Source organism: Apodemus sylvaticus, chromosome 11 (genome assembly GCF_947179515.1).
Source record: "Apodemus sylvaticus chromosome 11, mApoSyl1.1, whole genome shotgun sequence".
Taxonomy (NCBI): Eukaryota; Metazoa; Chordata; class Mammalia; order Rodentia; family Muridae; genus Apodemus; species Apodemus sylvaticus.
This window is the reverse complement of record NC_067482.1, coordinates 13297611-13323373: the sequence shown is the minus strand read 5'-3', so window position 1 is coordinate 13323373 and position 25763 is coordinate 13297611. Positions and strand designations below refer to the sequence as shown.

Here is a 25763-nt window from a genome sequence, read left to right as displayed (position 1 = left end):
ACAAACCCAGGAAATGTGTAGACACAGAATTTCTTTTACTCTGCTCTAGAAAGCTGCAGTAGCGAGTTAAAAATCAATCAATTAGAAGAACTTGGCTAGAACCAAGACCAGGCCAAGCTATCCATCACTTGGACGTTGTTTACTCTCCCCCTCGGCCTTTTGCAACATTTGTTATTGGATGGGATGAGGAATCAGCAAAGTTCAGAACTGTGAAAGGGTGCCCCGTGAGCATCTCACTTCCCAAAATGTACCCCGGCTGGTCAGTTTCCAGTTACGATAACATATACCGGAGATAAGTGAACTTCCAGAGAGGCAAGATATATGTTCCTTTTGAGATCAGTGGTAGTAGTTTGTGGTCAATTGGACCCCTAGCTTTGGCAACTCACCGTAGCCAGAGTCAAATGGTAAAACAAAGCTCTCTCCTTAAGCCCAGTGCAACTTTATTTTTTCAAAGTCTACTTTTAATGATGGTTCATAAATACTTCAACCTCCACCACCCACCAGAGGCAGTGGAAAAGAAAAGATACAGGGGAAGTGGACCTGTTTAGAGAGGTTCCTTGGAGCAACTCCTGTCTGTGTTGTTTGGAAATCGGCAGTTCAGGTCACAGATCAGCAGTGGCAGCTCGATACTCTCACAGACACTTCACAGATAGACCATTCGCCCAGATCGGTGGATTGAGATAGCAAACATGAATCAGCAGCGATGACACTAACAGACAGCCAGGCCTCAGCCTCAGTACCAGTCAGCAGGAGGGACCTGGAAGAGTGCCAGGAAAAGTTCTCTGCTGTTCCTCACTCAGCGAAGAGAAGACCAGCAAAGAGAAGGGCAGCGAAGAAGTGAGACCCACAAGCATTGCACGGCTAGCTCTGCGTCAGTGCCCCCATCGCTGTCCTTTCATACTCCCTCCAAACAGCACGTGTCCTCCACGGGTCTTGCTTCAGCACATGTCTCAGCTGGCACCACTTGCCAGTCAGCCTGAGTCCTCGGAAGCGGCAAGAAACCGCAGCATGGCACCAGAAGGTTTTGGGTGCCTTTGTCTCTATGGAGTCCCAACAAATGCAGCTCAGCTACGCAGTGTAAGGTGGACCAATAGATGCATGTTGTTACAAAGAATCCTTCATCAAGTGCTTGCTTTAGCAGAACATCCTCTTCCCTGAGTCAGCTAAACATTCCTTCATGAGTTGGCCTTAGTCTTTCACCTGTGTCCACTTCAGGAAACCACTGCTTCACGTGTTTGCCCCAGCAAAACATCATCCAATGCAGCTGACTTTCCAAAGAACCCTTAAGTTTCTACTTGAGCCCAGGGTTTAAAAGAGAGAAAGAGATGATGCAGGGTCCTAGTGTCCTTGAAGTCCCCTGATTGTAACTCTTCCCAGTTCCATCTCCTAAAGGCTTCACAACTTAGACTGGAGACTAACACATAGTCTTAGTGGGAAACTCACCCAGACTGTAGCAGCACTTCCTCCCAGATTAGGACCCAAACATTTCCAAGTCTGAAAGGTACCTGAGTATTAATGGTATTTACATGGCCCCTGAGTACTCAGTAGCCTTGGCATACTATCCTACAGGCTGGAATCTAACTGATATATAGGTTCCTTCAAGGAACATGGAAATCAAACATGGAATATGGGAAGGAGTGCTGGAAAATGGTGTCTTCTATTCATGTCATAGGTATCGTCCCTTAGAACTCACAGCAGCAATGGCGGCCTGCCCAGACTTCCACAGAGTTCTGCCAACACTCCAACCACTGCTCTAAGAGGGACAAAGGTCACAAGTGTGTAGGGAGTTAAATTCTTAGTACATTTGCTGGTACACTGACCCTTCCTCGAGTAGTAACCCTAATAAAATTCAGTCTGTCTGTCTGTCTGTCTCTCTCTCTCTCTCTCTCTCTCTCTCTCTCAAAAAAAAGAAACAAACAAAATAACAACAACAACAAAAAAAAAAACTATGTGAAAGTAGGAGGGGGAGTTGAGAATAAAGCTTAAAACAAGAGACCTGGAAGTCAAATGGAAATGTGTGGGAAGAGAGGTTCTAAACAGAAAGGGCAATAGTTAACTTTTTCTTATGTAGAGAAATTGCAAACACTTGAGGGATATACTAGGAAGAGTACTTCTGAAACTGCTAATGTTTAAATTCGAATGTTGACTATTTGTATTGATGATATTTACACTATTTGTATTGATTAGATTTACACCTGGTTTGGGTAAATGTTTGGAAAGAAACCAACCACAGATTCTGTGCTATATAAATGTAAAACAACCAAGAGGTTTCAGGTAATTGGACATCACCTAATTCCCTGTGGAGACAGCAGGACTGGTATATCCATTTATAGGTAGGAAGAGTCTTGGAGGCAGTATCCAACCCAAGATCAGTTTCTGGTCTTGAGCTCTGTCCTAGCTTCTCTCACAGTCATACTTTTATCACATGTTGCTAAGGTCTTCTTTTCTAGATTTGTCTGGTGATCAGATTCTTATCAATCACGGTAAATGATTTCTCTTGATATTATGCAGGAGATCGCTTTGGCCCAGGAGCGAACAGTGACCTGGAGGCATCATTCCCTATTCAAGATGTCCTGGAAAACTACATTTACTACTTTCAGAGTGTTCACGAAAGCATCGAGCCGACCCACGATGTGTTTAGTTTTTATGTGAGTGACGGAAGCAGTCGCTCTGAAATTCACAGCATCAATATCACCATTGAGGTAAAGACTTTGGGAGGTGGAGAGTAAGCCTTCAGGCACACAACATCCCACTCTTCAAAGAGCTGACCTTAAACCACATAATATCTCAGTCCTAAACAAGCCCATGTATCAACTCAGAAGGAAAGGGTTGCATGTAACCTTCAAATTTAAATATCAATTTTAACACATAACCCTGACCTTCTGGAAGCTTTTGAAATAGTAGTTGGCATTTGGGGAAGGTCTGAGTTGTAGATCTGAATTTCTTATTTAAGATAAAACGTACTTGTTTTTTGGGTAAAATGATTTGTAGGAATCAGAGACGCCATGCCATTTCCATGTTTAGATAAAAACTGACATATACCCATCTCTGATATTACCACAAGTGGCTTCTCCATACATTGCTGGCCTTTTCTTTTTTAAATTCATTTATTTATTCAACTATAAAATCAAAGGAATTTGATCCCTAATCCTACACTTATTTTTATTTGAGAAACTATTATCATAGTCTTGCTTTATGACACCAAGCAGAGGGAGAAAAAAAGATAAATCTCAGAATAAAATATCCTCTGCCTTGGGAAAATAAAATGTGTGAAAACTTGTATAAGGGCCAGGGATGGAGCAGGGCTGGGAGGCAGCACTAGAAGCTCTGCTTCCCGGTGTTGTGACCTTCTATAGCTACTGTGGTGTGTTGAGAAATTTCTAAGACCGTCTGAATCAAAATAGACTTTGATCCTCAAATATACCTGTATGTCCAAATTATATGTCCATCATTTAAGTCTAGAAAAATATGGTCCCTCTCCCTATGGAAAATACCTTATAGAAAGTTTATAGAATGTCCATCATCTTTCTTTCAGAATGACCTCTTATTTATGTGACTTTTTATTTATAATTAATATTTCTACTAGGGAATAAACCCAGTAGCACATGAAGTACTATTTGGAAAGTGAGGTCATTGCAGTAATGATACAGTCTCCAAATGCTTGTTTTCTATCTTCTTAAACTTACATCTGTGTGAGACCAAATATTTTATCCTTTAATCAGAGGAAGAATGATGAACCTCCCCGGATGACCTTGCGGCCCCTGGGAGTTCGGCTGAGCTCGGGTGCAATGATAAGCAATTCTTCCTTGAGCCTACAAGATCTGGACACCCCAGATAACGAGCTGATTTTTGTATTGATGAAAAAGCCTGATCATGGTAAGACACAAAGCAGGGTGGAAAGCTGCTGCTTAATTAAGGTGCCTGATGGGTGGCGAGCGGGAGCTTGCGATGGGTTCATTACTCCTTTTCCTTCCCCTCGTACAGCCCGTTCTTTGCATCAAAATATAATCAGATGCACAGCTAGCCAAGAGTCTTACGGGTCTTGGTTGATGCTATTTTAAAAACCCGCGTGCTAAGTAATTGGTGTCTCTGAAATTTCACTTCAGCCCTTTCCTTGGTCTCCTTTATAATCTCAAGCAAAGCAGGATTCAGTGTTTGTGTAGCTTCTTCGCAGGGTAGACGACATCATTTGATCATCAGGGCTGCCTCGTGCAGCCTCTCAGCATGCTAGAAGTCTCTCACAAACATGTTCCCTGTGCAACGGGAGCATTCTCTAATATTAAAGCAAATGTGGAAACGACTGTGGGGACCCCCCTCCTTTAAATGCTACCCCCAAGCTAAAGCTCTGGAGCCGTGCCTGGTGTCCATCACTCTCAACTCGGGTTGGCCTTTCAAAGACAGAATTGCTGCTGTTGCTGCAGGGTTAATAACGGAAGCACCCACTGCCCACTGCATTTTCCATTTCCTTAATTCGCTTTCTCTGGTGATGCATTTTTAACTAAACCCTTGCGGTGTGTGGCCCCTTAAAAACAGAAAAAACAAGCCTCCATATAAGCATGCTTACAGTCTTCCTCAATTTAAAAGGAATTTAAAACATAGATTCCCATGATATGCACACTGTAAGCAAAGAGGATGGAGGGCTATTTTTACTTTGCAGAATGGAAAATGAAATTCAGATCATGGAGTGGGTTTGAATCCGGGGAGGGTGATGTGATTTCTAAGCCACTATATTTCAGCTTCCACTTGTGTCCCCTTAGGAGAATTTTAGCTACAAGAGTAGACCTTTATCTTCTTTATTTATAGACAAGGTCACAGGGCACCACCTATACCTACATACAAAATCCTGAAAGTGCTAACACCAAGGATCTCTGAGGTACTTGACAGTCTACATAGGCTCACTCTCGTTGGTGAAATTGGACTGTTTTGATTATATAAGTATATAAAACTATTGTTTATCATTCCTCTCTTCCTTCTGCAGGTCATCTACTCCGGAGGCCTACTGCCTCTGACCCTCTAGAAAATGGGACCATCTTAGACCAAGGCTCCTCCTTCACCTATCAGGATGTCCTAGCTGGGCTGGTCGGGTACTTACCCGGTGACATCTATATGGCAGTAGATGAGTTCCGGTTCTCTCTCACGGATGGTCTCCATGTAGACACAGGGAGGATGGAGATCTACATAGAACTGCCAACAAGCAGCAGTCCCTATTTGGCAATAAACCGAGGACTTCAGCTCTCGGCAGGTGTGTTAGCCCGATTTTCTGTCACCGTGACACATACTTAGGAAGAACAGTTTCAAAGGAAGCATATTTCTTTGGGTCTCACCGGTTTTAATTCATAGTTGGCTGGCTCCAGTTTTTTCTGTGGTTAAAATAAAAAAGACCTTTATGGCAAAAACAGGAAGAGCTGATCATAGCTGCCTTTTGACAAGCAGGACCAAGAACCAAAGCAATATCTAGCTGCCAAGGACATACACACACACACATACACACACATACACACATACACACACACATATACACGCATATACACACATACACACACATACACACACACACATACATACATACACACACACACACACACACACACACCACAGTGACCTACTTCCTGAGCCAAGCTCTACCCCCTGAAGTTCTTAGAGCCTGCCAAAATATGACATCAGGTAGAGACTAAGCCTCAACACGTGAGCCTGTTGAGAACAACAGTCATCATTAAACCATAGCAATTCTGTAGGAATGGAAGAGAGCAGTCTCATGTTCCCATACTGCCTTAAAAAAAAAGAAAAAGCCTGTGTAAACAGTACCTTCTTCCATGTTGGTGCTGTGAATGTTACTCAATATTTAAGGAAAATAGAACTCTTGAGAAATTGCTGTTTAAGAACACTAAGATGTGAGTTAGAAATACCAGCCAACAAAGTTCTCCGGTTTAGACACCTCTGTTGGTGAATTTGAGAATGTTTTGTGAGGTGTTTATAATATTTTCAGTACCCTTTAAAATCATGAGGTACAGCTTAGAGCCAGGTCTCCTGTGACCCTGCCTCTGTACAGCCCACTCCATGGGAACCTACAACAAAAGAACCATGGTAGGATTTTTTTTCAAAACTTGAAATTTTTAGAAAATTAAAAAGGCACAGAAGAGTAGTTGGGAAGCTACCAGAGTTAAGAGATTATGCAAATGTTGAAAATCAGACTTTTGCCATGTTTCAGTAACACTAAAGGTGCACAGATAGGCATTAGTCTTGAATACGCTATACTATAGGAAGTCAACAACAGTAAGTGGTCCTTTGACTAGAGTCTCTGTGCACCAGAACTCTGTAGTTTGTTTATCTTAGCTTCCCATATGTTTTGTATTGAAAAAGAAGTACATGGTATAATGAAGTCTGCAGTTTTCTGAGAGTTATCAAAGCTTCTAGAAATTGGCATTTTGCTACACACGAGCAAAGCAGCCTGTTACTGCTTCGTGGACTCTTGAAGAAGTCGTGATTTTTTTCCATTGAACTTCAAATCACTCTGCCCTCCAAGCCTCAGGGTGTATTGTAGAGGGACAGCAGGGGTGACATCACATGCACTGAGATACATGGCACAAGAGGAGCTTTGCGCTTGGGATATACCATGTCAAGCACGGACTAAGTCAGATCTTTGTCTGGAGGAAGCCATTGCCTTGTCCCTCAAGGTTACGTGGGTAGAGTGTGGAAGGTGGCATTCTTAGTGGAAGGGGCAGTGCCATTCCAAACACCAAGACAGGTGACCTGAATGTTGAGTGTTTACATTACTAGTATTTGCCGTTTTTTAGTTGAGAACTTAGCTGGGCAGGAAGCAAAGGGCAGGATTCTGAGAAGTGTTTCCATGGTGAGTGTCTTGCCTCTGTCCCCAGTCTCCACACAGACCCTAAACCTGACCCCCTATGCTCAGTTTACCTTCCGACTCGAGGAACACTGATTTTGACTGTTACGTCCAAGGTGATAATGAAATATGTTCGTGAGCTTGTGTATGACTGGTGCTTCCTGGTTTGGTTATTCTCAAGACAGCAGATAAATCAAATTGAAGCAGATTTCTGAAACCCAGGATCCTAGAAGTATAGATGTGCATCATCGAAGTAGCTGTGGTTGCTAGGTCTACGTGGAGGCTACTACATGAACAAGCATGGGCAAAAGGAAAAGTGGGCATGAGCAGAAAGCGTAGTCCTAAATGATTTTATTTGGGGAAATTAGAGCTTGTTCAGCTGGAAATGGAAGCAGGAGAATGCCTGGTATGTCTGCTGGAGTCATATGTGATTTAAAAAAAATCACTTGGTGTCCCGTTTGAAGGAAACAGTGGCGCATGACCTTCTTTCTCTCTCCTGCTCTTTCCCAGGGTCTGTAGGGCGCATTACAGAGCAACACTTGAAAGCAACAGCCGCTGACTCAGAGGCTGGCCAGCTCCTGTACATCATGAAGGAAGATCCTGGTGCAGGGCGCCTGCAGATGGCTAAGGCTGACAACCGGGAGCAAATCTCTGTTAAAGGCCCCATCCGGAGCTTCACCCAGGCAGACGTTAGCCAAGGTCAGCCAGCCTGTTCTCCCAGCCTGTCGAAGCTTCCCAAAGCCCTGTCTGGAATAACAACGTGGGAGCTAAGTACCTGGCAGCCTATGGCACGAGCCCAGCCTGTGCATTTTTTGTTTTCAATAGGAACTGAGTTATAGCTTCATTTATTTTTTTCTTTGTCTCACTTTTGTTTTAAAAAATGGAAAGGGAACTATTTTTCTAGGCCAAAGAAATGTATTTTCTGAGAAATTGGAGCCTGTTGGAGAAGGGGGAAATGTCAGCCTGGCTTGCTGTGTTGCTAAAAAAGATGTGGGAGAGAGAGAAGGCAAAGGAAGTGAGATGGGATGGATGATGGTGAAAATTATGCCTTCCTTCGGTGAGCAATTTATATCTCGGTCTGGTTCCCCAAGAGCACCGGTTAATGAACTAGGTAAAATGGAAGAGCAGAAGTCGGAGCTGCCTGGGGCAGACTACACGGCTCATCCCTCCTTTAGAAAATGCTGATGTAACGCAAAGGCATAAATGTTGAGTGCTACGTAGTTACTGTACGGCGCTTTGGGGGATAGAAAAGGAAAAAACCAAACACAGGTGAGAGGAGAGATGGCCCCAAGCCATGTGACCCAGTGCAATTCCTTTTAGAGGGAGAAATATGGCCCCTGGAGAAGGATGGGTGCTGTCAATATACCGACACACCTAAACTGAAAGCAGCTAGATACTCACTGGAGTGACCTGTGGGTCTGCGAAGAGGCGCAGTAGGCAACAGGATGGCACAGTTATTTAATTCCTGAATTCCTCGGTGTCTCCTTGTGAAAAATGAGGGCAGGCAGCCCTTCGCAGGGTCTGGTTCTCCTCACACTGATGGGTCCAGGCAAACGATGGACGTCAGCAAAACGACATGCCCCATCATTCTTCCTTTGGATCCTTCCTGACCTCTGTGCAGATTATATGTTAGCTTATGTACTGGTTGGATACAGCCCATGCTCCTCCATGCACCAGGCTGTGGGAAGTGGAAGACCCCTGGAGAGGTGCGCTGCAGGCCTATCCCCTCTTGCTTTGTGATGTGGATTTATTGGAGGGTCACTCCAAATGATGTGGCGGGGGTCAGTGCAGTGTGCCCATGGGCAGCCTCATTCAACTAGGTGTTCACGAGACCACACCTCAGAATCCAAGCTGGAGCCTTGAGGATGGCTGAGCCGTACCACAGGAAATGGCATTTGGAGGAAATTTGTTATGAGGAGACTTTAAGGTTATCAGGAGGTTGGTGGTAGGAGAGGAAAAAGAGGGAATGAAACTTTAGATTAAAATGTCAAAAATGGCACCTAGGTGAGGAAGGTGTGAATTGATTCCTTGGTGTGAATACCAATTGAAGTATTCCACCTCTCGATTCAGAAATGAGTAGCCAAAAGTACTAATAACAAATCTTTCCTTTTTTTTCCTTCCTTCTCTATTTTACAGGGCAGATAGAATACAGCCATGGACCAGGAGAACCTGGAGGAAGCTTTGCTTTTAAATTTGATGTGGTTGATGGGGAAGGCAATAGGTTGGCTGACCAGTCATTTTCCATCAGTGTTTTAGGTAAGGAGTTCCAGGCTTGCTAATAGTGAACGGCAGATGTGGGGGTCTTCCATTTCCACCCTGTTCACCGTGGAGTTTCAGTCCTTCTTTTACATAACCAGCAAAGATAAAAATCCAGGACTGGCCCCTTCCTGGAACCTCTGAGGAACAGCTCTGAGGATCACTCTGACCATACCTCCTGGGCACCCAACCTGGAACTGAAGAAAGGGGCTGGAAACCTCCCGTGGCCTGGAAACCACTATTTCTGATATTTTTCAGAAGACAAATCCCCACCAGTCATCATCACCAATAAAGGGTTGGTCTTGGACGAGAACTCCGTGGAGAAGATCACTACTGCACAGCTGTCGGCCACTGACCAGGACAGCAAGCCTGCAGAACTCATCTACAGAATCACCACCCAGCCCCAGCTGGGCCACCTGGAACATGTCACCTCCCCAGGTACATGGTCCTCTCTTGCTCCATGTAGCCCTAGGTTTAGACTCAGTAAGTGATTAAGACCATTACATCCTGGCATAGACATAGTCGTAGACGTAGACATTAGACATAGACATAGACATAGACAGACACAGAGACAGAGACAGAGACAGAGACAGAGACATAGATATATAATACACATACACATATACATCATGTACATAGTATCTGTTTTAACCAATACTCTTTTTTGCCTCACTAGTTTTGCCATTATATGCCATTATATTTATTATATGTATTAAGTATTTTATAATAGTTGGTAAAACTGTATTAGAAAAATGGCAATTTGAAGTAAGGAAATAACTCTTAGGAAGTGGGTAAAACCTTAATATGAATAAAACCCTGCATTTGACCCTCAGATCCACACAGAAAAAAAAATATAATTTCATATAAGCACTCTTACCTCCATAACCAGAAAGTCAACACCTCTGGTGCAAACTGTACCCCTCTGGTCTTTGACATTACCTTAACTGCAAAGCACAGTGAAATGTCCTGTGCTATCTGTTCCCCTCAGATGGGAGTGGAGTTAGGTAGAATGGTATGTACGTAGCATCCACAAACGAAGTCTTGGATTCAGCCCCCAGCACCAGAGAAGAAAGCCTGAATTCAACAGAATGAGAATGTGGGTTGGGGACGCTCCACTGCTCTTGAGGAAGCAAAGATGAACAAATGCATCCTCACATCCTAGATTTCTCTTACCAAGCAGGACAAGGAGCCTCCCTAGATACCTATAACATGGGGAAGACTGGTGTAGACTTGGAGTTAAAGAGTTAAAAAACAGCGATGTCTACACTGAGTAAAAAGACACTGTTGTGGTGGGTTCAGGAATGCCTTTGGAAGTCAGAGTTCTGGGAAGTTAAGTTTGTGTTCTTTTAGGAAATGAAAAAAAAAAAAAAAGAGTAAACAGGTGCTGAGTGGACCGGGTTCACGTGTTCTAAAAATAGTAAAAGCTATTATCATGGGTAGTTAGGACAATATGAGAAGTCCTCCAAGCCGAGATAAATAATCTCCCTCTAATCTAAAACTAACAGGGAATCCTGTAGACTTTTGGGCAGGGAAGGAGGTGAAGTATCTTAGAGACTGGAATGGGGATAGAAATGAGGCAGTCTCCAGGGGGAGGAAGGATGCACACTGTGCGGGCAGAAAGCTCTCCAGAGTCTCCTGGAGAGCAGCTGAGACAAAAGCAAACGGAGGAGAAGAGAGACAACCTGGAGGGAGATGGGAAGAGAGCCGAGGGGAGGCATTTCGGGGAGAATCTGTAGAATCTGGCAGCTGTATGTGAGGAGCACCAGAGTCACTGAGTATATCCAAAGCTGGAAATGCCATCACTTCCTAGAGGCAGTGACAACCTAAAAGGGTTTAGATAACTTCTGAAGGTTTCTTTGAATCTTATATTACAGATTCTCCATTCCACTCAGGAGAACATCAAATCAGGGGACATGGTTGCTTCTCCAAACTCACCGTGAGCAGACAAACAAGTAAATCTGTGTCACAGAGAGATGATTGCTAGGGATATTAGGGATGAAATGAGTGTTTAGGGGGCACAGGAAGGAACAGGGGAAGGCCTCCCTGCTAATAGGATGGCATTTGAGGAACATTGAAAGCAGAGGAGTTGGCCACACTGATGCTTAGGGAAATGGGTTTGGCAGGGGAGTATGCAACTATCAATATCCTGAAGTGGGCTCAGCCAGGCAAATCACACTCAAGGGTCGGCAAAGAAGCAGTGCACTTTAAAAGGTAGAGGGGGAAAGGTTGAGAGAGGAGCCCCTGCTTCACCCCAGGTGCTGGTGGAAAGGGTATGCGATGTGCAAGGCAGGGGGGCCAGAAAGGAATGAGCAGACCTAAGATTTCCTCATGCAAATTAAGGCGGGAGGCCTTCCCTTTTGTCCCCAAAGTTCCTGCAGGAAGTATGCAGATTAGCAACCTCTATACCTTGGCTGCACGAGATATTTAATAACTAATTCACAAGCTAATTGCTTCTGCCAGGATTCTGTCAGGTTGCCGATTGTATCTCTGCAAAGATGAAAGGGCAGGCTCTTGGCTGTGGTGTTAGGTGACTGAGAGTGAACAGATTTCAAAAGCCCCAAGCTTCTTGCAATGCTCTGCCAGGCCCCTGCCTGCTGGTCGGTCCCAGCCCTTGCTCTCCTCCCACCCTAGGCGGGTTCCGAGTCCTATGGGGTGGGGCTCAGGGCAGTTTCTCTTTTTCACAGTTCTTAGACTTCAGTTCTTGCCCAGACTTAAAATGTAGCTGCTAAGACCAGACTATATATGCTTCAGGAGATACCAGGAGATGGGCACGTTCTTACCTCCTCCTGGGCTGGTACCCTCCAGGGGCCAACTGATTCCCATTTGACTTGGGGTTGTTGCTTTATCTTTCTTTCCAGGCAGACTTAACTTCCTGACCCATGTCTTGCCTCACCAGCATACCTTAATCTACCCTTTCCAGTAACTCTGCGTACTAGATAGGAATATCAAGCCCAATCCTCCTCACAATTGAGGTTCCATCCTCATTGTTAAAAGGGCTTGATATTGCCCACTCTTCTCTCTCTCTGCCCTACAGTTAGAGAATCGTGCATTTGATTCTTCTTGAGCTCCCACAGTTCCCTTAGAAGAAGTGCATGTAGATTGCCTCATCCCCTCTCAATAGAGCCTAGCTACAGCTTAAACCATGGTATCTCTCAGATGAGCCTGAGTCTGTCAGGATCTGGAGTTAGGGCAGGACCAGTTCTCCTGAGAGCAAACAAACTGCAAGTACATTTAGGTGAGCTCTGGCCCTCAGCATATGCGAGCCCCTCTTGCTGGTTTGCGTGAAGTGGATTTATCACTCAACAGCCATGAGATCTGATGTTAGCAGATCAGAACTGACTGTGATCCTAACACACTCAAAAGAGTTGCGTGAAGCCTCTTGCTTTTCCCCTGGGAGCTATAGAGAGTCATATGTCCTTGTAAACTGTACAGAAGGTGGGCATGCGCCCTCCCACTGCTAAGAGGTAAGGCTAGGAGTCCAGTCGCCAAGGAGCTCAGGTTAGAAGACCATCCTCTCACCTTAGGTTTTCCTTCATCCCCTATGCCTAATAACTTTGTGTTTCCCCGCCCCCCTTGGGAAATTAGAATCAGGAATAGTGCTAACTAGGAAAGAAGCTAAACTACTTGGACAAAGAGACTCCCGGTTGCAATGACTTAAGCAAGGAATGTATTTTCTGTCACAGAATGATCCAGAGGTTTGAGGCAGGAGGCGGTTCCATCTCTGGTTCATGGTAACTGCAATAGCTGTCCTACAGTGGAAGGAAGGGACCAGAGGTCAAAATCCCACATACCTGTGTGTTTCAATAGCACTACAGGGTAGACGAACATCACTTTTACGGGATGACAGCCACACACAGCTGAGAGATGGAGAAAAATGGAGTCTTTCCCTGGGCACCTAGCTGCTTATCTGTAGTCAGGAGGTGTAAGTTGTCACAGAGACTCAAGGGCTGTGAGGGTGAGGAGAGGTTGAGCAAGCCTTTAAGAGCACAGAGATGGAAGGCCACATTATATGTCTTATAATGAATAATGTCTGTCCTGAATCAAATAATTAAAACTCCTCTGTTCCCATTAACGAGGGACTATGACGTCCAGTCCAAAATCCCTATCCTTGTCTTGATTTTAATTTTATTCTCCCTAGAGCACACTGATAGTGTTACACTTCCATCAGCCAGCAGATCTCGCAGCTCCCTTAATGATTCAGTCCCCTTCAAAGACGTCAGGAACTGTGGGATGACTGCTGTTTCTAGCATATTTTAAAGAATCCTACTGGATTCCTCTCGCCAGCACAACATGGCATCCTCAAAGCTAAATCGAGGTATTGCTTTCTTGGACAAACCCAGAAAAATCCGTCAAAGTCTATGAGAAGGCACACAAGAGCCCAGCGAAAGGCCGTCTGCTGACGGGTCATAGCATTTATGTCAATATGCGTTGCATGGCTGTCCTAGTGATCTTTGCTCCATGCCTGAGGCACTAGATGCCCAATCTGAGAATCAGATGATCTTTCCAGATGTTGACATCTTGCTTTTTCCGAGGGTGGAGTTTGACTCCTGGATTCTCTGGAAGGTCCACAGAGGTACCAGGGAAGCCAACGTCAGGTCTAACCATCCATAACCATCAAAGCTTCTTGATTCTGCCTGAAGCAGAACCTACTTCCACTTAGCCTTTGTGAATTGCACATGAGTACATTCATTCCCCCAAGACTTCTAGAAACTTGTGTGGTTTTTCCACCTCAAAGACCTCCTGGCTCTCAAATCTTAAATGGAGCAGCTGAATGGCTCTGCTCTTAAATATTTACTGATTGTGTGGAGCCTACTGTTCATTACCAAGAGCACCATGGGCCATTTAGGCCAAAGTGTTATTTGGTTCAGGGTAGATCCTATTGTTGAATTCATCTGGCTATTGTGAGCCCACAGGAAAAAGTCCTGTTCTAATAGTTAATTTACCACAGTCTTGCTGTAACTTGCAGCATTCTGCCCTATGCATGCTGCCAAAGCCTCTCTTCTCAATGGAGCCTCAAAGCCCCCTTCCCTCAAAAATCCATGAACTACTTTTCAAGCACACATCTCTTCTACTTCCTCACCTCAGTTCATCAGCATGCTCAGTTCTTGGCGTTTTAAACTCACTTCTGAGCATGCTCATTGAAGTGGCATTTTGCTTAGAGATTATCACCCCAACCAGATTTCAGAGCAGATGGACCACATCGTGAGAGCCCAACAGCTTACCCGCCTAACACTGGCCATGAGTGTGAGGCAGGAGAAGATGACAGACAGAGGATCGTAGAGCAGGCTCGGCTGTTGTCTCATGTCAGGATGGCTCCTATGCTAAGACAACAGCTGGGTCAATTAAACCCAGTTGTATGTGCATGTATGATCAGACCACGTGGGTCCCTTAAGCCTCATTGGTTTATGGTCACACAGGGGCTGTTCTATGTGTGTTGTCTAGTAAAACCGCACTGAGGGGCCCTATCAGTTAGTGCCAAACTGACTGCTCTAAGCAGGGTAATAACCACCATTTGGGATTTTTTTTTTTAATTTATTTTATCACGTAGAAATAGTTCTCTTATTAGTATGCCTGCTCAATTTCTCTTATTAAAAGCATTGCATAATTCATGTGAGTTCAGTCATGGCCACTACTATACAAGACAAAATCAAGTAGAAGACCCCACCATCCACCATTTTCTTTGCTTCCCCTGACAGGGAGAAGGCTTTGCCATTCCAGTGTTAGAGATGTCAAAGAATAAAAGAAGATATAATAAAACTCTATATTGTATGACTTCCTCTAGCTCATTTGGCTCACGTAGAGCAGAAGGGAAACATTAAAGTTTCTCTGCTTTTCTGTTACATCAGTGGTTCTGTGCCCTGACTGAATGTCCTGAGGATGTGTTTAAAAATAATGATACCCAGCCCCTACCTGGACCCAAGGATTAAAGGCCCTGAAGGAAGGAGCTCAGATATGAGTTTCCTTTCAAAGCAGCTTGTGAGCTGGGAAGACGATTTGGTGAAGCACTTGGCGCTCAGCACGAGGGCCTGAGTTCACACCCTCAGTACCCACATAAAATCTGGGCATGGGAGTGCATTTCTATAAGCTTAGCACCCAGAAGGGAGAAACATGCAAATCCCTGCATCTTACACATAGCCTGTAGGGCCAATCCAATCGGGGAGCCTCAGGTTCATGGGGAGCCTCAGGTTCATGGGGAGACATTGTTTTGAAAAATGACAGGAGCCTGGAGAAATGTCTCAATAGTTAAAAGGATGTGCTGTTGCTCCAGAGAATGTGGGTTTGGTTCCTGGTACCCACATGGCAGCTGACGATTATTTGTAATTCCAGGTCCAAAGGATCTGATGCCCTCTTTTGGCCTCCAGAGATGCTATACACATGTAGTGCACAGACACATACTGGCAAAACAGCCATATGCATAAAATAACAATGGGTGATTTTTCTATGAAAATTGACAATTGAGGAAGATATACCACTACATTGACCTCTATGCCCCACATACAGCTATATGCACACGCATACACACAAACACACACATTCATACACACACACACACAGTTTTTTTAAATACCTTATATTAATCCATTCTCTGTTACTATAGTAAGTAACTGAGACTAGTACTCTATTAGCTTGCAGTTTAGAAGAATACAAACCCAAGACTAGGTGACGGCATCTTCTCAGCTTGGTAAGGACTCCATCAACAGGGTCACAGCATGATGGGTGGTAAAAGGCAAAGAGTGTGTGTGAAAGAGAAAGACTCAGTGAGACAGGAACCCAGAGTGCAAGGAGGGGCCAGCCGAGTTCTTTTTTTGTAACAACATGCTCTCAGAAGCTGACTTATTCCGCCAGCAAGAATCTCTATCACGCATCGCACCTCCAGTAATCTAATCTCCTCACAGCAGGCTTCACCTCTTAAAGGTTCCCCACTTTCCAATACCACTTCTTGGAGGATTGAGCTTCCAATATGTGAGCCTTTGGGGAATCATACTTGTCCCGGTTAGTCCCATCTACTTGACACAAGCTGGAGTCATTTGAGAAGAGAGAGTCTTGGTTATGAGAATTCCCTACTAGATGGGCATGCAGACAAGCCTGTGGGCCATATTCTTGATAGATATGGGAAGGCCCAGGCCTTTGGGGGATGGTGCCACCTCAGGTACTGGAGTCCTGGATGATATAAGAAAACCAATTGAGGAAGCAATGAGGATCAAGCCACTGAGCCATGCACCTCTATGGTCTCTGCTAAGTCCCCACCTCCAGGCTCATCTTGATGATGTACTGTGATCTACAAGGTAAAAAAATCAAACCTTTCCTCACCATGTTGCTTTTCCTTAAAGCAGATAAAGAGATAAAGATCCTAACCAAGACAACATTCAAACTATAGTATGTCATTTTGAGGTTCTGATTACTGGCTTTTGTGTGGTGTGTGTGAGTGCGTGTGCATGCATACGTGTGTATGTGTGTGTGTGTGTGTGTGTGTGTGTGTGTGTGTCTGTCTGTCTGTCTGTCTGTGTTGTGTTTTGTATATACACACTTATATGAAGAAAACTCCCTTCCCAATATTCATTGAATAATAGATTAACAAAAATAAATATATATTTTGAAAGTGGGGACACATATGCCCAGATGTGTTTCAGGAGTTGTAACAGGAACATGGCAGAAGCCAGCTTGAGCCCAGAGGATGGAGAGTTCCCAGTGAGAAAGTGAGGTCCTTTGAGAGGGACTCCTCAGAAGTGGTGCTTTACCAACGCTGGGCTCTTCATTCCAGGATGCACCAATTCCTAGCTTGGGCTTTCCAAGAAAACAGACATCAGTGTGCCAGGGTTAGTGGTGTCACAGACTGGATAGTGTAAACAGCAAAGGCTTCTTTTCTCCCAGTTTTGGAAGCCAAAAGTTCAGGGTGCAGGTGTTGTCAAGCTTGGGCTGTTATGAGGGGAACATCTATCCAAGCCCCTCTCCTTGTCATATCTACATGCTGGTTTTGAATCTGCGTATGGTCTGACAGCTCTTTCCCCTCACACTAGCCACACTCAGAGCCCATCCACCTCAAGAACCTCTTGCCATCTAACCATACCTGCCTGGACCCAGTTTCCAGAGAAGGAACCATTTTGCAGTACTGAGAATTGAGATTTCTACATGCAATTTAAAATGAGGGGAATAGCTGGGCGGTGGTGGCGCACGCCTGTAATCCCAGCACTCTGGGAGGCAGAGAAAGGCGGATTTCTGAGTTCAAGGCCAGCCTGGTATACAGAGTGAGTTCCAGGACAGCCAGGGCTATACAGAGAAACCCTGTCTCAAAAAAACCAAAATCCAAAAAACCAAAAAAAAAAAAAAAAAAAAAAAAAGGGGGAATCGCAGTTGAGCCCACACTGAGATGCTGTGGAGGTTCCCAGTCCCCAGCCCCCAGCCCCCAGCACAGTGGCTGTGGACAGGGCATGACAGGAACCCCCCTATTTTACTGAAGTGCTGAATCATTGGCTTCATCACCCAACATCCCTTTAAGAAGGCAATTTTTCCAAAGATACTTTCCTCCGCCTACTTGCCTGACCTGGACCAGGCTTTCTCTAATGTGTGGGCCTTCCGGGGAATTGGAAAAAATGACAGGGTTAATATGGGTCTCTTGTCATACTGCCAGATACATAGTTTAAGCAGCAGGTTGGTGACTGAAAACACCTTCAATGGGATTAAAAGCCTTCAAGTATTTCAAGCAACAGCTACCTGCTGTGACAGCCAGTAGGGGACTGTGCTTTCAGACAAACCTTGCTGACAAGTGAGTAACTGGCCTCTTCCAACATCCAATTAAAAAAAGGCTAAACTTCTAAAAAGAAAAGACATAAGAGGCCAAGAATCTACTCAGCAGTGTCTGCTAGGGGTAAGTGATAGTGTCTGAAGGAATTGTGTTCACCAGACACTGTTTGAGTGGCTGTGGTCTATCAGGTACTATTTTAGATTCATATTAGGGAGAAACAAAGGTGTGTATGTACACACACACACACACACACACACAAATCTGCATCTTTTTGAAGTTCACATTCTACGCATGCTTCTTTCTTCTCTGGCAAGTAAGCCCAGGCCAAGTCCAACAGTTCAGAAAAGAATGAAGCTGTGGTCTGTCAAGTACATTTGAAGAACAATTAAAATGTATTATCACAGTCATATTTCAGTGGTTAACATGAATAGCACATCTGATCCCACTTTTCTGTGTTTTTTAATATATTCTTTAGTAGGCACATACTACTTTTATCCTGAAATTTTTATGAACGTATGAGTGGAATCCAAGATGTCTGGGTGACCCTTACAGTAAGAACCGGGAGGCCTCGGCTTAAGAACTGAGCTCTCTTGGGTTCCAGCCCCAGCCTCGCTCTCTTCTAGCCATGTGACCTTCCTTGCACTGATGACTTAGCTTCTTAACTACATAAGTAATTCTATTACCACATCACAGTGAAGTTTAAATGGCGGTACAATGCTCCATCCTGATCTCTCGTGGCTGTTGCCATGTAAAATGCTACATCACTAAGCAAGCCAGCAGTAGTTTCCTGCCCAAAGGAGATACTTAATGTTCTTAGGTTAAACTGAGGAAGTCAGCCTAAGACCAAGCTCCCTTACTCCGTGAGAATAGGAGGAGGCTCTGTTGCTTTGGAGAGGCACATCTGTGCTGGCTTTCTAAATATACAAGTAGCATGGATTCCACTGCTGCAGATTTATCTGAACAGAATGAAGACTTACATCCATACATAGTCAAGAACACAAATCACAGTGTGCTTATTTGTAATAACCGAGACTGGAAGTAACCCAAACACCTATCAGTGGGGGCATGCATAAGCGAATGAGGATATCATTGGATGGAATAAGAATGAATATTTTGTAAGGGGGGTAACATGCTTGTGTGTGTGTGTGTGTGTGTGTGTGTGTGTGCAATGTGAAAAGAAGGCAGAGGTTGACATAAAGTATCGTCTTCAATCACTTTCCACCTTATTTTGAGATGATGCACCTTACTAGCTACTGGCTGAATTAGCCACAATCTTAATCAGCCATCATCAGGCTGAAATGCATCAAGGGGTCAGGGAGTCGGGTGACCAGATGCCCAGGAGAGTCTAAATGGGTATTTTCCCATGGAGTATGAAAACGGATGCACAACAGGAAAAAAGAGATTTAAACTTCTCAGTGTAGCTTGTAAGAAGTTATTAAATTTTGTCTGTCTTTATGTCTGTGAAGGTTGTATACTTGTTCCTGTGCATGCGTACACATGCGGGTACTCTTTCTTGGATGTGTGTGAAGAAGTCAGAGGTCAAGTGTCTTCCCTGATCATGTTCTACCCTTTTTTTTTTTTTGAGGCCAGGTCTCTTACTGAGTCTTGAGCTCTTTGGTTCAGTTAGGCTAACTGGTCAGTGAGCCTCTGTGATCCTTCTGTCTCCATGCCCCTCTACCCTAAGAATAAATATATCACCATGCCTGCCTCTCACATGAGTGATGGGCCCTCATACTTGTACGGCAAGCGTGCTAAGCTACTGAGCCATCGCTTCAACCCTTGAAGTTATTAAATTCTAAAAGAATGGTGTGGACTTCTGTCCAGCCCATAAGACAAAGCTGCAAAGCCAGGAGCTGCATTTCTTCCCTGTCAAGAACTGATGTAGCAAGTGCAGAAATATAAAATGCCTCATCAGAAAATTAATGCCCCAGTAGTCAGAAGGCTCTTACATCTCGGTGATAAATTTCAAATGATAAAGACGCAAATGAAAGCAGCGTGGGTTGATTCTCTCTCTCTCTCTCTCTCTCTCTCTCTCTCTCTCTCTCTCTCTAAGACAAAGCCCCATGATACTGATATCACACTTAAACAGATATCAGTCAAAATGCAATCTTTTGTAAAATAATACTGGTTTTACCAAGATTAAGAGTGAAACATAATAATTCTTAGGAAGCAGCAAAGGGATGTCAAGGTGAGAATAAAAGATGAAATTAACTAGATCAGTGTCTCACTGCCCGGAATCAGAAGCCGGGACACTATATTAGTCTCTTGTTTTTATTAATCTTGTGGTATCGGGACTCAAGCATAGAGCCTTATGCGTGCTGGGTAAATAGTCTACCACTGAGCTTTATTCCCACCTTTATTTCAACTTTATTTTCCGCATGTAGTCAAGGCTGGCCTGAAACTCACTATGATACAAAGAATGACCTTGGACTACTGATCTTCTGGTCTCTACCTCCCAAAAACTATTTCAGCACAGTATGCCTTAGTCTCAATTGATATGAGTATAAATCCCCGAATCCCAAGATACAAACAAGGATTCTGGACTGTTTTTGCTAAATTTGAGGCATTTAACGGCAGCGGTAATGTGTATTTGAAGAAAAACATAATTATTTTAAATTGCCTAAATTTTTATATTTTTGAGTTACTTTTTATATGTCATGTTCTTAAAGAATACTGTTTCTCAAGCCATTTTCAGTTTGATATAGGATGATTGTTCAAACCTCGAAGTCATGCAGTAAATCTTATTACTACCTGCCTGGCTAAAATAACATATGAGAAGCCAGGATCACGACCTGAAAGTTGAAAGCAAGTGACCTTGAAAGATACTAAGTAAAATTACGGAGGCTGAGGTGATTCACCAATCCCACGGCACAATGTGAATAGTCAGACCTCATAACCACAGTGGTCAAAAGGCAACTCATCACACAACATTAAAAATTAGGGCAGCATTTGAAAAAGGATTGTGAAGTAACAGGGGAATGGGAGTTTTGACAGTAAGACTCTAGATACCTTGCAGAGATTTTAGCTGCGTACAAGAAAGAAGAACAATTATTGAACACCTGCTGTTGCCATGGCAAACCAAATCCTTGATAATCAAGTTAGCATATACTACCAAAGAACACACTCAGACAGTAAAACAGTCTACAAATTACACAGGGTCCTTAAGGACAGAGCATCAACCCTATGTGTGAGCTACAGAAGACCCTACACTGAAGACTGACAGCTCCCTGGCCTGGAGGGGTGGCTAGTGCTTTGACATCCCTTCTGTTTCTCCTTCCATTAGGCATCCAGATTAGTTCCTTCACTCAAGCTGACCTGACTTCCCGCAATGTTCAATATGTCCATTCTAGTGGGACCGGAAAACAATCAGACACCTTTAGCTTCGTGATATCTGATGGCTTGCATGAGGTAAGAGGCCCAATGACCCATCCTTGGGGTCTTTGATTTCTTCTTTGAGGGGGTGGGGCAGACACACTGGAGATAAGAGATCATCATGATCTTCTGCTCTTAGCCACAACACAGGAGCAGCCCCTGACAGCTATGGGCTTGAGCCCAAGCAGATTCATGTCAGGGTTCCTTGGGAGTAAGGCATGTCAAAACCTGGGGTACCAGAGACAGGTGCCCCACCTACCCATGACTGTTCTAGGTGACAGAGACCTTCCACATCACTATACACCCTGTGGATGCTTCACTGCCCCTCGTGCAGACCCGGGGCATGCGTGTGCAAGAGGGTGTAAGGAAGACCATCACAGAGTTTGAGCTGAAGGCAGTGGATGTAGACACAGAGGTAAGTGCTCCCCTGAACTCTCAGGCTGAGAAGCAGCAGAACTGGTGGCAGCTACTGTTTTTGGTGATGTACCCTGAGAGTTGTGCCTATTGCTGAGGGGATCACAAGCCCATCCCCCCCACCTCCACCCCCATCCCCCACCCCCTACCCTCCCCAGCCCCCACCCCCACTCCCCACCCCCCATACCTCTATTCCCTCCACACACAAAAAAAGATGGAAACATGGAAGAGACCTTGGCCTTCTGGGAAAAATCAAATTGGAGTTCAAATTGCTTTTCAGTTCATCCTGAACTCCTCAGTCAATGCATGCTCACCTCAGCTTGCATGTGACAGCCCTCTTTATGTACTGGATTTTATTATTGTCCCTAATAAGATAGGTGGCACTTTACCCAAAGCATTTATTGTCTCTAACCGGATGGGCACTTTCTGTCCCTCTGTGCCTCTCTTCAATTTTTAACCACTTGTACCCACAGTTTTTTTTTTTTTTCATGGTGATTGGTCATGACAGTTTGAGCAGACTCCAAGATGAGGTTTTGTCCAGAACAACATGGCTTACTGAGACTGAGCTCTCCTCTCCAGAGGTTGCCTGGGTCAAGCATTGAGCCTGTGGCCTTGACTGGACATGCACAGAACTCACTGCTGAACTTGCCTATTAGGTCTCTGTGCCTCCTCCTTGTGTCCCTGCCCCCTTCACTTACCCGTGCTCTCATCAGATGTCCATTGCCTACTGGGCTGCAGACTCTTCTCTAGATGCTAAATGCATAGCTATGAAGAAGACAGAAAATATGCCAGGAGTTTACAACCTTAGACCCTTGATTGACTGACATAAGAGACAGAGAAGAAAGGGAGAGGGAGGGAGAGAGGGAGGGAGGGAGGGAGGAAGGGAGGGAAGGCGGGAAGGAAGGAGGGAGGGAGGAAGGGAGGGAAGGAGGGAGGGAGGAAGGGAGAGAGGGAAGCGGGAGGGAAGGGGAAAGGAGGAGGAGGGAAGGGGGAGGGAGGGGGATGGAAGGGGAAAGGAGGAGGAGGGAAGGGGGAGGGAGGAAGGGAGAGAGGGAAGCGGGAGGGAAGGGGAAAGGAGGAGGAGGGAAGGGGGAGGGAGGGGGATGGAAGGGGAAAGGAGGAGGAGGGAAGGGGGAGGGAGGGGGAGGGAAGGGGGAGGGAGAGGGAGAGAGGGGGGAAGGAGGGGGGAGGGAGGGAAGGACAGTGAGAGGGAAGGAATAGGCAGTCCCAACCTTCCCATTTTCCTCGAATCCAGCTGAACCATGAGGCATGGGAGAGCAAAGGCAAATGCTCAGCGTTCTGCCAAAGGCTCTAAGATGTGAGCCCAGATTAGTAGAGAAAGAAGGTGTTTTCTCTCACAGGCTCTGTTGGCATCCATCAAGAAAGCACAGGCTGTGGTCATGTTCCCCTTGACTGGCTTCCGGCCTTGTGCCCTCTGCCAGCTTGACTCCTGCTTTTCTCCTCCTGGCAGGCTGAGGCCATCACCTTCACCATTGTGCAGCCTCCCCGTCATGGCACCATCGAGAGAACTGCCAGGGGGCAGCATTTCCACCCCACCTCCTCCTTCACTATGGAAGACATCTACCAGAACCGCGTCAGCTATAGCCATGACGGCAGCAACTCCCTCAAAGACCGATTTACCTTCACTGTTTCTGATGGCGCCAACCCCTTCTTTATCATTGAGGAAGGAGGAGAAGAGGTGAGGGCCGGTGGTGAGGAGGCCTAGCAAATCACCACAGAGGCCGCATGGGGACTGTGGCACGGAGCATAGTACCGAGTCCTTACTCTGTTAAAATTAAGTACGCTGGCCCTGGACAAGTAATTTCTCTTAGGTCTTGGTTTTTCAAGACAATGGCACAATAATTGCAGCTTCTAGTGCCTTATATAAACACCAAAGGGAGCAATCTTGATACAGTGACTGTTGGTGAGCCCCAGTAAGGCAGGTGATGATCATCAATGTTACTCTTTATTTTTTGAGTTTTTCTCCCATCTGATATTCCTATATTGAGTGGCTCTACATCTTCTCTCTCTCTTTCTCCCTCTCCCTCCCCCTTTCCTTCCCTTCCTCCCTCCCCCACACCCCCGTGTGTGTGTGTGTGTGTGTGTGTGTGTGTGTGTGTCTGTGTGTCTGTGTGTCTGTGTGTCTGTGTGTCTGTGCGCACGCGCACGCACGCGCGTGTGTGTTCTAAGACTCCTCATTCCAACCAGAGTCACTAAGAGTCTTTCGCTCTGGATTTTTACCAGTTTTAGTGCTGGTTTTACCACTTGGCTTAGTGCCTTTGTAGGTCATGTTCCTTTGAAAGCCTCAGCTTCCCTATCTATAAAATGGAGGTAGTACCTCTTCTCCTCAGTACATGAGGCCCTCTGCCCCATGGCAGACCCACAGAAACATCGGAAAATCTCTACATTTATCTTCATCTTTGCCACTTTAGGATCAGACTGTGTGTTCTGTAAGATGCCTTGCTGCTGAGGTTGAGCAACTTCCCAGGTTTTCTCCCTCCAAGATTGAGGGAAGAGCTGCTGGGGAGATGATTCAGTTTGACAGCATTTGCTATGTGGTTATGAGACTGTGCATTCAGTCTCCAGAACCTATGTGTAAAGCTTAACATGGTGGTGTGTGCTTGCAATCCCAGCACTGGGGAGACAGAGACAGGCTCATCTCTGGGGCCAGCCTATTCTGATTAGCAATCCTCAGGATAGCTACTGAGGAACCACACCTGAGGTTGAATTCTGGCTCTACATATGCGTGCATGCACACACACACACACACACCACACATGCACACACACGGACACACCACACACACCACATACACCACATATACACATACACACACCACAAACATCACACACACATACATACACACACACACCCCATATACATACCACACACCACACCACACACACACATACACACCACACACATGCACACACACAGACACACCACATACACCACATACACCACATATACACATACACACATACCACACACCACACCACACACACACCACATACACACATACCACACACCACACCACACACACACCACATACACACATACCACACACCACACCACACACACACACACACACTTGTGTCTAAGCTCCTTATGCCATTTGCTCAGTACTTTGTTCATTAACAGAACTCACCGTTCCATAAACTCCCTGTGGACTAACTGCATCTCTGGTGGGGGGTGGGCTGGGGACACCCCAACACCCTACACATCTGTGTCTGGCTCCACAGAAGCAGTGTTGGAGAGCGGTGTGCTCATAGCCTGCTGTTCGTCCAGGACAGAGAAAGCGTCTTTTGTACTCCTGACGAGTTTCTGTCCTACACCAGTGCTAGACGATTGCACTCCTGTAAAGGTTATCATCCTGTGTCCTTCAGAGACATAGAAGGTCATGCTGGTCTGGTCATTACATCTGTGGTAGCTGTTGGAATTCCTTTGCCTTGTGAGCATCTGCTCTATCTGTTTGGTGGCATCGCCAGGCAGGCTGTCACTCTGTCCTTTCTCACTATAGCTGCTTCTGATTAGCTTGACTTTCAAAGGAGAAACATAAATCAAAATATGTCAGCAATGGCTGCCTTTTAAAAAACCTAATGGTCACACCAAGCCCTCTGATGAACCATGTCGTTTTAAGAAATGGAAATTGTGCAGAAGGTGGATTTTGGGAGAGCCTCCAGGATGCCTGGATACTGTCTGTAGACAGGTCTCTCTCTCTCTGTGGATAGAATTAAAATGTAAATTCCCTTTCACCATTCATCCCCATAACTGCTTTTATTCTTGATTTCTTCTGCCTCTTACCCACAGGGAGAGCACTGTCCTTAAAACAAACAAGAACAAAACCAGGGAAAGAAAAGGAAAGAAAAACCCCCTGTTCTTAGAAGCTTCCCTCTCTGTCTGAGCCGGCCCCACCTGGAGCCTTCAGCATTAACATTTTAATGGTGCTGTTTGCCAGCCTCTCATAAAAACTTAAACACAAGATACTGAGAAAAAGGATCTGTGTATTGTTTCATCTTAGGCAAGGTTGTTTTTTTTTTTATTATTTTGTAGTTAATTTTTAAAATTAGTGTACAGGGTAATCGGTTTCAAGCATTTTCATATGTGTCTTCCCACTTTCTTCTTGTTCACACT

At 45.1% G+C, this 25763-nt stretch overlaps 1 protein-coding gene across 1 annotated transcript in view; it reads left to right on the top strand.

Annotated features, from left to right (window-relative positions):
- The window catches only part of Fras1 (Fraser extracellular matrix complex subunit 1), a 402136-nt gene that overhangs the window by 319999 nt on the left and 56374 nt on the right, over nt 1-25763 (top strand). The window contains exons 42-50 of the mRNA XM_052198714.1: nt 2512-2702; nt 3723-3876; nt 4979-5242; nt 7355-7543; nt 8981-9100; nt 9359-9538; nt 21127-21251; nt 21490-21630; nt 23101-23328. Coding sequence (XP_052054674.1) covers nt 2512-2702; nt 3723-3876; nt 4979-5242; nt 7355-7543; nt 8981-9100; nt 9359-9538; nt 21127-21251; nt 21490-21630; nt 23101-23328 — 1592 coding nt within the window. The remainder of the gene's footprint in view (nt 1-2511; nt 2703-3722; nt 3877-4978; nt 5243-7354; nt 7544-8980; nt 9101-9358; nt 9539-21126; nt 21252-21489; nt 21631-23100; nt 23329-25763) is intronic.